Source organism: Periophthalmus magnuspinnatus, chromosome 6, assembly GCF_009829125.3.
Source record: "Periophthalmus magnuspinnatus isolate fPerMag1 chromosome 6, fPerMag1.2.pri, whole genome shotgun sequence".
Taxonomy (NCBI): domain Eukaryota; kingdom Metazoa; phylum Chordata; class Actinopteri; order Gobiiformes; family Gobiidae; genus Periophthalmus; species Periophthalmus magnuspinnatus.
In genome coordinates this window covers 26337087-26354214 of record NC_047131.1, presented here as the reverse complement: position 1 = coordinate 26354214, position 17128 = coordinate 26337087, and the positions used below count along the sequence as shown (strand labels likewise).

Sequence of the window (17128 nt, the reverse complement as noted above, 5' to 3'; positions counted from 1 at the left end):
CCCAATTAGAATTCTAATTTTGTACAATATTTACATCAAAATAATTCAACGTGCACTCACCCATAATCTGTTAGTTTAGCAATTTAAACAGTTCGTCAACCAGCCTCTCTCGTGTGTGTCCAAAGCGTAAATAAAATGAAAAACTAAAGTGGACCTAACTTCACATCTGAAGGAGGTGGGACTTAAGTACTTTCGACAAATAAGAAGGTCATTATCACCCAACGTGACTGATAAAACAGGAAGTCAACAGGGCAAGTGAGAGGATCACACTTCCTCTTACCAAAATAAAAGTTTTCAAAAAAAAAAAAAAAAATGAGTGCATTAACACTAGGAGAGAAATAAGGCACGTTTTCTCTACTGGGTTACATATAGTTACAGGTACATTATAATAAGATGGTAGATCTTAGTGCCTCAAGTCAGTACCATCAAACTGAAAATATCTTAAGAGCCAAAAACAGTGTCCAGATACCCATTGTTAAAACATTCTCTACATTATAACAAGGCGTAAAAAAACAGACAAGAAATACACATTTATGTAAAAAATAAATAAAGAAAGAAAGAAAAAAGAAAAAATAAATACATCTTTTGAAAGTTTCAAAACTGAAATACAAAACTGTTTCCAAGTTCTGAAATTACCAAGCACTGAAATATTTCAGAAGCAAGCAGGGGAAATTAGAACAAATTGGATTAGTTTCATTCTGATGAGTTATGATACAGCCAAGACATTCTCATACCCCTGTTTCTGGTGGATTTTGATAGAAAACTGGTGATGGTTTGACTTTCCAGATTGTGTATTTCTATGAAAGCTGGCTCTGCCCTCCCTGGTGCTTCTCTTATCCCCACCAAGGTCACACTGCCAGCTGCGCTCTACAGTCACTGGCCGTGAAAACAACCCCAGGGACAAGCCAGTGCTGTGGGTGTGTGAGAGAGAGATCAGTGATAGTCCCCGTGTTACGCTGTGCACCAGTGTCCAAACTGTGTCCAAACAGTGTGTCCGGACTTGACCAGCGCAGGGTGTGATTGTGCCGCCACTCTGAGCCTGTTAATGGAAGAGAAAGGGCAAGTGGGCAGGCGAGACAAAGCACAGTGGGATGTGCAGTGTCCCAGCAGAGCTGCTCACCAGCAGCCAGCACTAAAACAATAGCGCTAATTAAGTAGCTCTGATTAGTTGGGCAGATCTCTGGCGCCAAGAGCCAGATCCAGAGCCAGTAAAATAAAGCAAAGCTAAAACCAAAACTTTGCTATTACTGTGCTACTTGTCGGTAAAATGGGATTACACTGTTTTCTGTCTTAAAAGATTTTTGGACGTCCTCATTACACCAGGAATGTGCAGTTATCAACACTTGTTTTTTGCACTGCATGATAGTTTGGATGGTGATTCAGGATCACACACGTCAGGCTCTAGACCAGTGGTTCTCAAACTGTGGTACTGGTGCCAGTGGTGGTATGTGATTCCTTTGCATTTTTGAGTTTGTTTAAAGGTACAGTATGTAATGTTCTGCCACCTGCATGATTATATAGAAATAGGAAGTTAAAACCATACATACATTCACCGTGGAGGTAGATGTACGTTTTATGCCATAAAGTGGAAGATGACAGCGAAAGGAACAGCATTTATATGGAAACAAGCAGGAGGAGGCCCTCCGCCAGGTCTAATAATAGTTAGATTTGTGGAGGTGCAAGCATAAGTATGCATTTATTAAAGGTCCCATATTAGGCTATTTTATGATCTGTTGTGTCTTCATCGCAAACACATATGTAGTTTTGTTTTGTTTCATTCACACATGTTTTAACACATATTTAGGCTAAGATCTTCTCTCAAACAGTCTGTTCCACCTTGTGATGTCATGTAGTATTGCAGGAAGATGTCCCCTGTGTTTTTAAACTCCATTAAAACCTTTTTTTCTAGTTTGAGATGGACTGACTTAGACAGTGTCACTCCAATGCTGGACCAGTATTAAACCTATGGGACCATTTACTAGTGGTGCATATTCTCTCAGTGAAAATAAAAATGCTAAATCATAAAGAAATTGACAGCTTTTAGGTGGGCGCCAGGGAACAAAGTCTATAAGTCAAAAATAAGCAGCATTCCTCCTAAAAGGCTTAACACGTTCCTTTTTTAATCACATTTGCGCCCAGGCCCTTCATCTAAATGTATCTCACATATGGGGAGTCTGTCCTGGGGTCCGAGCCTGAATTGGAAACCACGGCAGACGGTTTGAAGTTACTGGCGGCGAAGTTCCACACAAACAGCGATGATTAACATGCTGGGAGACAGACAGGCGGAGGAAGGCATAACAACATTCTGCTGCTCCTCACACAATTAGGAGAATCAATTAGACTAAATGACTGGGGGCCGCGGGCTGTCTGCTATCGAGTGTCACAGCGTAGACTGCGACTGGATCTCTTACGGCAAGCACACTCACGGAACGCGCGAGCCAAAGCAGATGCTAAGTGAAGTTTGATCCAAAAAATAATATAAAATAGTTAATCCTACCAAAAACCAAGTAAATACCTTGCATTTATAACAATATATGATTCCAAAAGCTCACAGAAAGTTCATTTTCAACCTCTGATGTCAACAAGTAGTTTGTCGTTAGCTTTAGTTAAATATATATTACTGAAACTTACATTACAACTCAGGAAGAAATAGTGAAATACAGCAGGTCGAGCTTCGGGGTGTTTATGTGGGAACAACCAAAAGCTCTAAATGAGTGAGCCATTTCCTGACAAATACGCTGCTTGGCTGTCTTTATTTACTTTATGCATTTTGGACAAAGAAAAGGAAGAACATGTGGGGGTTTTATTACACCAACGTAGCCATATTAGCATCCAAAAGCAGACTAGAAGAAGAAATAAGGATGACAAAATACAAAAAATTACGGGGGAAGTACTTCAAACATTAACTCCAGCTGAAGTTATTGCTCGTACTGTTGTTTGATAAGAAAAATGAAATGAGTTGGGGGTTTCAGACGACATAACAACATTCTATAGGCCTATATTATGTAACACAGATGTGGCGCAGGTAAAATTTATCCTGTGAAAGTGTTCATTTCTGTTGCAGTAGAGTGAGTTGTTGGGTCAAGTCATGAATAGAAATGATCAGGTTCAACTTTTATGATTTTACCTTTTGGATATTTCATGGTAAAGTACAAAAAAAACTGTGTCTGGGAGTATGAAATTATCACATTCTAGAGTCTGAAAACCACCTGTATTTACATATTGTGATGTAGAAATCAGAAAAAGTATATAATAACATCAAAAAGTTTACATTTCTGGACAGATGTGCCAAATGTCCATAGAGATAAATGAGCAAAAACGATATAAACAAGTGAGTCTGAGTCTGAACACATGTAAATCTATATATCTATTAGTTTCAGAGTGATGAGGTATTTGGAACGCTGCCATTAGTATTTTAAAGTCCTCAAAATGTCGTATATAACAGGAAATGGAAACATACCACTTTTGGCATATGATTTGATTCATTGTTGCTTGATCCATCTCCCCTCTAACTCAGTACATGTGTAAAACTCCACCTGTGACTCATGCTCACAAAATGCTACAAGAGGAAAAAGGGACTCAAAACATCTGGAACGACTAGCGCTATGATTGATTTATCTTGTGCAATTCTTGAGCGCTTTGAAAAATGGCTCCCATCAAAAGCAGGTGAAGTGGCCGACAGTATGAGAAACATTTAAGCATATTAGTGTTCGTGGCGAGCCCGGGCTGCTGCTGGGAGCCTGTTTATGAGGTCCCAGGGGGAGGGCGGGCTCCAGGCCTGTGAATCAAAACAATTCCCCAACAAGCAGGAGCGGTGACACAAACAACTAGGTTCTCTCACCCCTCGCCTGGCTGTGGGTCCGGCTGACAGCCAACCACGCCCATGGCCCCGATGAGTCCATTTACCACTAACCCTTATGTATTTGTAAGACTTGGTTTAACACACCAAATGCTTCTGCCTCTACTTGAGTAATATCTGAAATAATCCTGTTTAGACTAAACTAGATTAGACATAGTTAACTTTTTTTTTTTATTTTAGTACAAATCTTGCATAGTTTTATTATTATTATTATTATTATTATTATTATTATTATTATTATTTATTTATTTATTTATTTATTTATTTATTTATTTATTTATTTATTTATTTATTTATTTATTTATTTATTTATTTATTTATTTATTTATTTATTTATTTATTTATTTATTTATTTATTTATTATTATTATTATTTTATTTTATTCTATTTATTTATTATTTTTCTTTTATTTCGGTGAAATGTGTATTTGTACTTCCTGATTGGATATTCCACAACTGTTACCATGGCAACAATAACATTAAGGGCCAAAACATCTGAATTTCACAATAATTATAATTAGATTAATATAAATAACTTACTACATACTTAATTAAATATAAATAAACACCTTTATTTAGCTAAATACATGTTTAAACTGTGAAAAATGTGTTCTTTATCTCTGCATTTTGGATGGAATTTTCGGTGATGATGACATAGGTAGAGATATTCCATTTAAGAATTTTTTTTTTTTTTTACTTTTGAATGTATTTTTTCCACAACCTGCGACTTAATTCATGTAAAACTATAATAAATATTTACCGCAGGCACAGCCAAACCAAGTAATAATTCAACAAACATGAAAACATAGCCATATGCGCTTTACCTAATTTAATTAAACTTACATAACATAAAATATCAAAATGAAAAAGGTGACAATATTGGGTCCAATGCTGGCCTATACCCGATCCAGCTCAGAAGCAAATAAATCACTCTAAAAATATTGCGTGTACCTATCAATTCCGCGGCCTCCCACTCACTCCTCAGCTTATCATGCAGAGGAAAAGTGCATGAAAATGAACGCCTGCCATATGGAATTGGTAGGTTGCACGAGAAGCAGCGAAGTCATTGAGGTGGAAAATCAGTTTTGCCAAGTTGCCAATGTATAGTGTGTATTGGATGAAATAGCGTGCATTAGGCTGTCTTCTCATGCAAAAATGGCAGCGGAGGTGATGGCAAAGATGGGATGATACCTGGATGAGCGAGAGGACTGGAGGAGAGGGATTTTTTAAACAGGGATACAGTAGATGGCATATAGCGCATATTGCATTAAATAAACATCGTCCAATTTGTCATGAAAATGTGTACACGTGACGCGCATCGCTGACACAAGCAACGGATCGCCTGTGCCTGAAAATCCCACCGGAGTGAACCAATCGGCTGACGAGCTTCGCTTCCTATCTGCGCGGGCCCGACGGGGTACACATTAGCATCGGCCCCAATGGAGAACTGACCCACTAAAGTCTGGGTTATCATACGCAACGAGGGATTGTGTCACATGAGACGGAATCTGAAATGCGTTTGTGTACAGATGTTAGCGTGCTACAGTATTTATTACAATGTCTAGTAACTCTTTTGTCTGTTGTTTTCTCGATGACTTTCCGCGTTATTGGGTTACATGAGCAATTTTAATGAAAAGGATGTATGGTGTGATGAGGAAGGGTCTGGGGGACTAAAGGGGAGAGTAAGGGGTTAAGGAGAGGTCGGGTCTGGAGGACTAAAGGGGAGAGTGTGAGAAAGGAGGGGTGGGGTCTGGAGGACTAAAGGGGAGAATGAGGGAGGAGGAGAGGTGGGGTCTGGAGGACTAAAAGGGAGAGTAAGGGGGGAGGGGTGGCTTTTGGAGAACTAAAGGGGAAACTGCGGGCCAAGAGGAGGTGAAGTCTTGAGGGCTAAAGGGGAGAGTGAGGGGGGAGGAGGGGTGGCTTCTGGAGGACTAAAGGGGAGATTGAGGGGGGAGGAGGTGAGGTCTAGAGGACTAAAGGGGAGAGTGAGGGGGGAGGAGAGGTGAGGTCTTGAAGACTAAAGGGGCGAGTGAGGGGGAGGAGAAGTGGGGTCTGGAGGACTAAAGGGGCGAGGGATGGCCAAGGAGAGGTTGGGCCTGAAGAACTAAAAGGGAGAGAAATGGGGGAGGACGGGTGGGGTCTGGAGGACTAAAGGGGAGAGTGTGAGATAGGTGAGGTTGGGTCTGGAGGACTAAAGGGGAGAGCGAGGGCCAAGGAGAGGTGGGGTCTGGAGGACTAAAGGGGAGAGTGAGAGAGTGAGTGAGATATTACCCAGGGCCACATTGTTCAAATACTTTTCTAAGATCAACATACAGCCAAACACATAAGCACTTGTACTCTTACCTGCTCCCTTTTGTCCCTTCCACCCTCCATCATGACCCAACAAGTATTTATTTACCAAGTTACACTGATAGAAGGTTTCAGCCACATGTAAACACATTATCTGTTTATGCAGCTCATTGAAATCATAGGAAATAATAATCTCTCACTTGCTGCTCCGTGTAATTCAAAAATCCAAAGTCAATAGTAAGTTTGCGAAACCAGATTCCATTTTATTTTATTTATATAGCAAATTTAAACACCTTCAGCTGCTCAAAGTGCTTTGCATAAAAGTCAATATACAGATAACACGGTACATTAGAAAAGAACAATAAAACACAAAGATATGCTGTGTAGCTAGTATTAAAAGTCCTATATTACACAAAATTGACTCTTGTGAGCTTTACACCATGTTATAATGCTTCTACCTGCAAAAACATATCTGGAGTTGGGTTTTGTTCATTCACACACGTTTGAGTAACCCCAATTATTAGTCTGTCTACATTTCCAAAACTCAAAATGCTCTATTCCACCTTGCGAGGTCATGTAATGATAGTTTTCAAGTTAACAGCTCGCTTTAGTTCAGTAGAGCGTTATGGATCTCTTTAACCCAACCTTCGTAACACCATCTGTTGTTATGCACGGGTGTATCTCTTGCTTGTTGCATCCAGAGGCCTCGAGCCACTTAGACTAAACTGGTACTATTGTTTTGATGGTATAAATACACTGTATGTTAGTTCACTTTACAGCTGAGGGCGAGACGATATTACTACAGACAACAGCTCTTTGACGATTGATTCAATAAACACGACTCTTTGATTCAAGACAACTTCTCTGTTGAATTCCACAACACGAGTTTGGCAATTCCAGTGCTGAAATCATCCAAATGATTCTAGTGAAGGTGTATGAAGATTAAAAACACAGTGGAGCACTTCCTGTACTACCACATGACATCACAAAGTGGAACAGGGAGAAGAACACAGCCTAAATCTGCAGGGATTGTGTGTGAAACATGTGAATGAAACAAAACACAACTCCAGGTATGTTTTGATGAGGATATAACGTTATAACACAGATCAGAAAATGCCGTAATATGAGTCTTTTAAATACCAGGGAGAGGCCACACACTAAACTGGGCAAAAACAAACTCCTTTTTCAATCTTTTAACCATCCTACCTGTAAGTACATACAATTCAATACTACAAGTAGCAGTAGTAGGGAATCAGATTACATAAGTCAGTCCAGGACACAGCTGTGAGGTACATGTTAAACAGGAGAACAGAGAGCTCAGTGCTGCTATGAGTCAGAAGAAGACCCCCAAGGCACAATTATATAGTACATGCACGACTCAGTATGGGACCTACTTTTATCTTTGTCTCACGGGGAAAAGGTGGGCCTGCCAGAAATCTCTGAAGATACTACCTGCTACGATATATCACTAAAATATATGCAGTAGCAGACTCTAGTTCTTTCCCTTTTTTTTATAATCAGAGGTGGTAAAAGAAAATCACCTACAGGTTGTTAGAGAAATCAAGCTTAACTAATGTGCGTTGGGTCGCGCGCTGAGACACTTCATTACAGCTTTACTTTCGATTTAATAACTACTTTATTCTTTCAAAGAGTTAAAAATGTTCTAACATGCAAGAACAATGAAACAAGGACAATAATTAAGCAGTACATCAGCACATTTCGGTGTGTTTGATATAAGAAGTCTACTTTCTACTGGAACTTTTTAAATCCTGCCCCTAGCAAAGTTCTTATGCCCCACATAACCCGGCAATTTACATCAAGTATTAACAGCCCAGTGAGCCAGCAGTGGTGAAACGTAATGAGGTACAAGTAGTAAAGTACTGTATTTAAGTAGAATTTTACAGTGGATACTTTAAACTTTTACTTCAACACATTTGAGAGCAGGTATTTGTACTTACTACTCCACTATATTTTCTTTATAGTTTTGGACTAAAAAGTAAAAAGTGCTTTTCCTATGATTTCAGGGGTTATTTTTACCATGTTTGTGGAAACATCCTGACTAAAGTTTTCGAGTTCAAGCTTCGGCTTTGAGCAAACAAAAATAAATACACAAAAGTCATAAAAAAATAAGAAATTGATTTGTATTGTTACTGTTGACCAGAATATGTATCTTTTTTTTAAATTATCAATATCACTCATTTTAACACTTAACAAATTAGTTCTTGTGTGAAATACTTATACTGTTTACTCTTAAAGTCCATTTTTAAACAGGTACTTAAATACTTTTACTTAAGTAGCTTTTTCATGTGATACTTTTACTTTTCCTTGAGTAATTTTTTACCTCTATATCTACACTTTTACTTAAGTTCTTTCTGCTCTGTTATAATGTTTCCTGTTTCATCATCAAAAACATACCTGGAGTTGCATTTTGTTTCATTCACACGTTTAACACACAAATCCTGTATAATTAAGCTGTGTTCCACCTTGTGATGTGGTAATACAGGAAGTGCTCCACTGTGTTTTTAAACTCCATACACCTTCACTAGAATCATTTGGATAATTTCAGCCCTGGAATTGCCAATCTGTACTGAACTGAAGGTAAAAGGCAGCTGTTAACTTGAAAACTACCACTACATGACATCATAAATTGGAACTGAGCATTTGGAGATGTAGACGGACTAATAATACACTGCCTGGCCAAAAAAAAAAAGTCGCCACCAAAATAAAAAGGTCACACTCTCCATTATTTGGTTGGACCACCTTTAGCTTTGGTTACGGTACATATTCTCTGTGGCATTGTTTCAATTTCACTTCTGCAATGTCACAAGATTTATTTCCATCCAGTGTTGCATTAATTTTCCACCAAGATGTTGTATTGATGATGGTCGATGGTTCAATCCAGGTGGCAACTGCAATGTTTCTGAGGAGGCAACAACATTATAACATGGCTTAAACCTCACAAGAGTATGTTGTGTTCATGTGTGTTACCTGGATGTCTTATGGTTGGTCTTCTAACTCACTTAACATCCTTCCACATGACGCACAACACATCTTATGTTGAGTGTCTAATGTTGAAGCATCACTTGACTTGACTTGAAGGCACATTACAGTGACAACGTGCTCGTGTCTCCGAGTCCCGTCCTGATGGTAAACATACTTCTCCTTCGCAATAGACATCCAGAGTCTCCTTCCTCTTCTTTACAACTCTTGAGCTACTTCAATTATCCTACAATTACTCTATAGATGATTTGCTGATTGATTTGGCATAGGTTTTCCTGATGTAACAATTTTAAGCGGCATATCAGTCTGATCCTGCGCCGCGTGCCGAGTAAGCTATATTACATTTGCTTACTGTATTTCAAACTGCTTTCATAAAAGCTCATCACCTGGCAGAGCGCCTCGGGGAAGACGAGCTTGTGTTATTTTTTTTTCATTTACATTCTTCATATTGAGCAGCTGTTCCCATTTGCCTGACTTTATCTGGGGATTTCAGTCTAAAAAGTGGAATTCATGCATGTGTTGAGTGTGCTAATGTTCAAAGCACAGCAGTAGATACATCGCTCCCAAGCAGGGCCCCATGCTGTGATAATGATTGCTCTTTGATGTAAAGACTGTTCCAAATGAAATGTAAGGTTATGTTTTAATGAATGTGCGCATTACAAGGTTAACAGGGCTACGGCTTAAACATCCTGCATGTTAATCGCGCTCGGCTATAACTGATCCGCATTCATTGTGGGGCTATTACGAAGCGACAAGTTCGGAGTAAATATGACTGAAGTATGAGTATCTGGGGGAGTTTTAGCAGGGGTCGTGTTTTTTAGCAAAGTTTAAATCATATACTTTGAACTCTAAAGGTGTCGCATTCTAGGAAGTTTGTAATATATGGAGAAATATGGACGCCCAGCTCCTGTTTACAGTCTAGTATTGCTAACGTTACTTCACAGATATGGATATGTATCTTGTAATGAGTAAAAATTGGAGTTTCTTTGGGTCTTTTAAGTAAGCAACTGATGAATATTCATAGTTCACAGTTTGCGTTTAAGAGCTACACCTCACGCTCGCCTCGTCCTGCCCCTACTATATCATTTTCACCACCCGCCTCTTGTAGATTAGATGCTCCACCCATCGTCCACTCTTTTCTGCTTCTCATTTCTTGCGTATAAAGGGTGTATGAAACCAGCTGAGAGCCAGTTACCACTTCAGAAGTAGAAAGTGGACTTGGGTTTTTGCTTTGTTTAGCCATGATCATCATCTACAAGACAAAAAATGCATTAAGATTGTGGTTCCTGCTGCTGAATTGTAGTTATGCAGACACCCGTCATTACTTTCGATGGTAAATGGTCGTATTTTTATATAGCGCTTTTGTGCCTTCGAGCCACTCAAAGCTCTTTACATAGAGGAAGCGCTAACAGATTCACACGGACGCTCATACGCCAGTGGACACAGATTGGAATCGCACTGCCATCCTGAGCCGCTAAAAGAGATTTATCGTGCTTATCGTGCTTATATTCCATCTTTCGATCAAGTATTGTTTGCAACCCTAAAATTTCGCTTAAACAGCAGCATCGAAGAACAAAACAAACCACCAAATCTCGCAATGCCGCTGTCACAAAACATGTATGTTGTCTCTAAGCGGGAGATAATGGAAGCTTTTAGAATGTTTGGTCCAATACAATATAAAAACAGCTTAAATGTCCAAACAACAGAACAAAACAGAAAACGACCTGACCTGAAAAACTGTCTCATCAAAGCGATTATGTGAACGTAACCTTTTGTTTTGTCAAGAAAACATGAAAGCCAAGCTGCCATTTAGAGAAAACACACACCGAAAGCACTACAGTAAGGCTGACAATAGCGGCTGTTTACAGAGCAGCTGTGTTTTAGATGTAACAACGAAAATAACCAGACATCTTGTTTCATAAAGTTTGTAACCGCAATGCACACAGTGAGGGGCATATATGTCTTTATAGTAAACAAAACGATCTGTATGTGGCACTGTAAATTTTAGACACGCAATTCTATATAGTGATGGAGAGTTAAAAGGGGGTTGCTATGACGGCGAGCCACCAGCCTGACTCATGCCGAGCGGGACGGGAACACGTAAACTCTGAACACAACCATATTTCAATAGAGCTGCTAAACTGGGCAGGGCCTAGAGGACTAAAGGGGAGAGTGAGGCCGAGGAGGGGTGGGGTCTGGAGGATTAAAGGGAAGAGTGAAGGGAAGGAGGGGTGGGTTCTGGAGGACTAAAGGGGAGAGTAAGGGGGGGGGGGGGCAAGGGTGGTTTATGAAAGACTAAAGGGAAGAGTAAAGTTGAGGAAGGATGGCGCCTGGAGGTCTAAAGGGAAGAGTGAAAGAGAGGAGAGGGAGGGGGGGGGGGGTGTATGAAGGACTAAAGGGAAGAGTGATGGGGGGAAGAGGTGGGGCCTGTAGGACTAAAGTGGAGAGGAAGGGGGAGAAGTGGGGTCCGGGAGACTAACGGGGACAGAGAGAAGTAAAAGGAGGGCTGTGGTTTGGAGGACTAAACGGGAGAGTGAGGGGGGGAGGTGTCGGGTCTTGAGGACAAAAGGGGAGAAGGAGGGTTAGGAGGGGTGGGGTCTGGAGGACTAAAGGGGAGAGTGAGGGGGGAGAAGTGGGGTCTAGGAGACTAAAGGAGAGAGTGAAAAGGAGGAGGAGACTAAAGGGGACAGAGAGAAGGAGGAGGGCTGTGGTTTGCAGAACTAATGGGGAGAAGGAGGAGGAGGGGTGGGATCTGGAGGACTAAAGGGGAGAGTGAGGGGGACAAGAGGCAGAGTCAGAAGGTTTAAGGACAGTGTGATTGGTCTAACAACTATCCACAGCACAGGTGTGTTTATTCAAAAACACTTGGCTTTAATTAAATGCCAGTATTGTGTGGTGTTGTGACATAGCACTTGAAATTATTTTTGACTGACTTTGACTAGAAAGCTGCAAATGTGCCTAGTTTGCTCTAAAACTGTGAAAATGTACCAACCCCCACACATAAAGACCTGTTCCAGTCTAAGGTCTGAACCTAAGACTAACCCTGTTACCCTGGAGTCTTAACACTGGGCTCTTGCGGTTGATTCTGTGCTCGCAGCTGTTGAAAACCTAACGGCAGACGGTTGGTGGGTGATGATTGCCGCTTGGTCCTTGACTGCGTGAACGTTTTAGCTGTGCGAGGCTTGTCAACACAAATGTGCATTGTTAGTGGTGAAGAAGGTTAAACTCCGGTTATTTCAACCTTCTCGAAAGCATTGGCTCCCAGAACGCACTGCTGAATATTGTGTTATAGTCCCCGTCACATAAAGCGAAATGCCAAAGATCTGTTATGCCATGTTCTTATTTTTGTATATTTCCTTTTGTACACGAACACTTCACCAATGTAGACTAAACTGCAATACATCCAGTCATAAAGAAGTATCGTAAAAATAAATCCACACCAATGGGATAAAGGCCTAATATATAGACATATACTGTGGAGCACTTGTTATTTTATTGGTACACTGACATTTAGAGTGCATTCCAGTTTACAGTCTCTTTCCTTTATGAGGCAGGGTTGAGTTTAAAACTATAGTGGTAAAATGATGTGCGTCTTACCCTGCCAATGGTCCTGGGGAATGGAGGCCGCTGATTCTCTGTTACAATCATCGGAGGAACCAGCAAGGACCTTTTAGTTCTGTAGGGCTCTGTCTGTTCCACACCCGGGATATCCTGCAAGAGAATAGACATATGCAGTACATAATCAGGCATGAGTACTGAGCAGAGAAGGGGATAGCTCGTATTTATCAAACCAAAATTATACAGTAGAGTTTAAAGGGCCCACATTATTATTACTATTTTGTATTTTTGCATCATCAAAATATACCAGAAGTTTTGTTTTGTTTTGTTTTATTCACACACGTTTACCACCTTGTTCCACCTTGTGATGTCATGGTAATACAGGAAGTGCTCCACTGTGTTTTTAAACTATACACCTTCATTAGAATCAACTGGATAATTTCAGAGCAGGAATTGACAATCTATACTGAACAAAAGTTTCAAAAAGTAGCTGTTAACTTGAAAACTACCACTTCATGACATCACAAGGTGGAACAGAGGGGACAAACTAATAATAAAGGATTAGTTAAACCTGTGTGAATGAAACAAAACACAACTCCGGGTATTTGAGGTGTTTTTGAGGAGGTAACAATACTCTGACATTACTTAAAGCTCACTAGACTCCATTTTGTGTAATATAGGAACTTTAAATCACATTATATATCTTGTTTAGTGGTTTGCTTATAGATCTAGATTTGAAATAGGTTACACATGATTGCTTAAAATGTTCCCATCTATATTCTCTATACCTTCCTTTCTCACTTATGAATGACTACTACTAGCACTCTCCTCTCCCATCTGCACCTTACCCCCCTCCAAAATCACGGAAATGTCACACACACAGGCACACACACACACACGCACACACACAACACAGACTTGTCACATGCAATTGCAAATAGCTGTTACGTTCACAAACCATGTTATGTCTTGGTATGTCTTGTCACCACTTGTCACTATTGTATATGTGTGGTCACTATGTATGTATGTTTTTCATTAAATAAAAAAATAAAATAAATAAAAAAGAAAAAAAAAAAAAAAAAAAAAAAAAAAAAAAAAAAAAATAGAAATAAATAAATAAATAAATAAATAAATAAAATAAAACAAAACAAAGCACAAATAAAAGGTGCACTATGGAACTTTTTGCCACCTGCTTGGAGATATAATTGCTTTTCCTGGAATGCTGCACAGTCTGATATTAAACTTGCAGTATCTATTGCCATGGAGACAAGCACGAGGTCACATTACAGATCGCAGCTGTGAAGAGGCAGCCGTACTCATTTTCTTTCCCTTTTTTTTTGCAATCAAGTTACCTGTAATTAAATTAAATGCAAGATAGATAAATTCATTGCTACTAATTGTCTCTTAGCTCCAGCTTTCTTGCTTTGAGAGTGTTGTCGACGCACCTCCGATAGACCGCCAGATGCATGGTGTTTGGAGAGGGAGAAGGGACTGAAATAATAATTGGCATCCTCATTGTGATTTAATTTGAACTCCAGGCTTCTTTATTCCCTCCATATGTTTAACAAGGACGAGCGTGAGTGGCAAGGAGAAAGTACCACACGGAAACTATTCCGTGCAAGATCTCAGAGAGGCATTTGAGGAGGCACTCTAAAACATAGCTTCCGCACTTCGGCTAATTCGATTGCATAATGAAATAGCACTTGCCTATATATTTATGATAGATTCAAACTGCAGAATGATGATGTAAATTGTGTCGGTAAGTGACACTACAGACGGAAGCGCGATGGGGAAGGGGGGAGGGGACACAGGCGCTGACCCTCGCAGAAGGACAGTCTGCTCAGTGTCTGGAGCTGAGCCTAGAGCTAAATGTAAACACACAAATGCACACAGCACTGTTCTGGCATTTCGAGCGTGCTACTCAATTTTGTCCTGTGTTTTGCTCAACTATTTTAGGCCATGACCCCAACCTCATTCAGACTACATCATTATTCAGGCTAAGTCAGGGGTGTCCAAACTATGGCTCAGGGGCCCTCAGACTCATTTTTATTGGCCCTCAAGCCTTCAGGTGAACAGGCCCAATTGATCATAATCAGTACTTTTTACGGCAAATTTGAGTAATCCTACCAAAATAACACCACATTGCATTGTCAAACAGACCAATTGTTAATATTATTTAAAGTATGAAGTCAAAACTATGTTAAATGCACCATCTGATTTATCTACGGTATTGACCACTGTGGCCCTCCGTGTCCATATTTATCAAGATATGGCCCTCGGTGAAAAGAGTTTGGGCATCCCTGCGCTAAGTGATGCTGAACAAAATCTTTTTTAAATATGTATAGCTTTATTGTTTCAAATATAGCAATGCATTGGATTTATACAGCACCTTTCTCATTCATTCAGTCCACACTAGAGATAGACCAATAGTATTGTACCCACAGCTGCCCCGGGGTAGAGTGACAAAAGTGTGGCTGTCAAACTGCACCATCAGCCCCTACGACCACCACCAGAAGACTTTTTTTTTTTTTTTTTTTTTCAGAATCAGAAGACTTTTATTGCCATCGTCAGTGAACACAGCTCACAAACTAGGAACGTACTTTGGTGATAAAGTGCAACATAAAACACACTGAATAAATACAAATAAGGGCATGCACAAAGTTTAAAAAGATATGCTTAAAAATAAAATACTTAGAGGTAGAAAATATATACAAAAATATATACAACAGCAGCATCAGAACAACAGTGCAAACATGGCTTATTAAGGTGATCGGTATTACCAACACTCACTCACACACACACACACACACACCCACACACACACACACACACACACCCACACCCCCACACACACACACACACACACACACACACACAACACATACTAGGGAATGTGGGTGAAGTGCCTTGCCTAAAGACACAATACTAGTCTCTACTAAAGCCGCTGCTCTCCCACTCGTATTCCCAGTGGTCTCCCATCCAAATGCTAACCAAGCCCGGACACGTTTAGTATGGTAATATAGTGGATCCGGACTAGAGTATATGGGTAACCTCAACTGAACCTCAAAAACAGCTTTTCTTCTGGCTGCTTCTTTCCAAAATCTGCACCAGTCCACGCGGTTATCCTTTCATAGCCGTGTCATTTGTTTTGCTAGATGTCCTCTCTGATCATCTCTCTTTATCAACACCAGTGTCACCTTTTTCTGGGGGAAATTTGCCACTGAAGACAAAATTGGGGACAATTCTGACACAAGCAGCATCCTAATATGTACTCATCACATTAAAATAAACAAAAATATTCTTTCACTTTCATTTACAATATAATGAGAATCCAATTTCATGTCCAAAATGTCACCGTACCAGACTTAATACTCTTCAGAAAGCTTTTAAGACTTCATTTTGAGAGTGGCTCCAAAAGTGACTTATACACCATAATTACAAGTCCACAAAAGCTCATTTTCAAAGCAAAATGTCTGAAGCATGACAACAACAAGCCGAGTTGCAAGTCCAGGCGTCGAATGACAACACTTTGGACATGAAAAGGAGGAAAAACGACCCGGAGGTTTTGTGCGGTTTCATTTGCAATTCAAATGTCCTTCCTTTTGCCCTTCATCTTCTACTGGCCTAATGCACAGGGTTTTATTGACATATGCAGCGTGCGTCAGTGTGTGTGTGTGTGTGTTCAGGGGGTTGTTTGCTTGTTTACTCTTCGCACCGCTGTTGTTGGCTGACAGCCATGTGGCAGCACTTTCACCCTGTCAGGATGACGGAAGGCAACAGGTAAGAGAAGAAATCACAGCCATTTGTTTACACTGTGGTGACTACAGTGGAGACCAGACGCCCTGCAGACACCAACAGACAAACCCATTTCCACTCACACATGCAATATTTATGTCTCATGTTGTTAGCGTACTCTTAGAAAATATACTACCAACTTCCAGAACTCAAATGATAAAAACAACCAAATCTTTTCAATCAGTTGAATAAATAAAAAAAATTAAAAAAAATAAATAAAAATAACAGCTACTTTTATTTATTTTAATTTTATACATATACACAATACACAGTAAATGAGCTAAGAATAAAATGTGCAAGCAAAACTATATGCTAATAATAATCCCATTGTTATTATTATTATTAGTTATTATTAGTTATTATTATTAGTTATCATCAGTTATTATTGTTATGGTTAATATTAAATTTTTGTAAATATTTTTATTTTATTTATTTATTATTTTTATTTTTTTGATTTATCAATTGAATTTCTAGATAAATATTGTCCACTACTCACTTACATTCAATATAAGTAAGCACAAAAGACAATGGCCCCTGTAATAAATTATATTCTATTATAACAGATGTTTGGTTCCTCATAGTCTAAATAAAATTGCATGACATCAAATAATAAGAGAATAATGACGTT

The 17128-nt window shown here is 39.6% G+C and overlaps 1 protein-coding gene across 1 annotated transcript in view; it reads right to left on the bottom strand.

Annotated features, from left to right (window-relative positions):
* The window catches only part of cdh13 (cadherin 13, H-cadherin (heart)), a 334193-nt gene that overhangs the window by 212105 nt on the left and 104960 nt on the right, over positions 1-17128 (bottom strand). The window contains exon 4 of the mRNA XM_055222714.1: positions 12745-12858. Coding sequence (XP_055078689.1) covers positions 12745-12858 — 114 coding nt within the window. The remainder of the gene's footprint in view (positions 1-12744; positions 12859-17128) is intronic.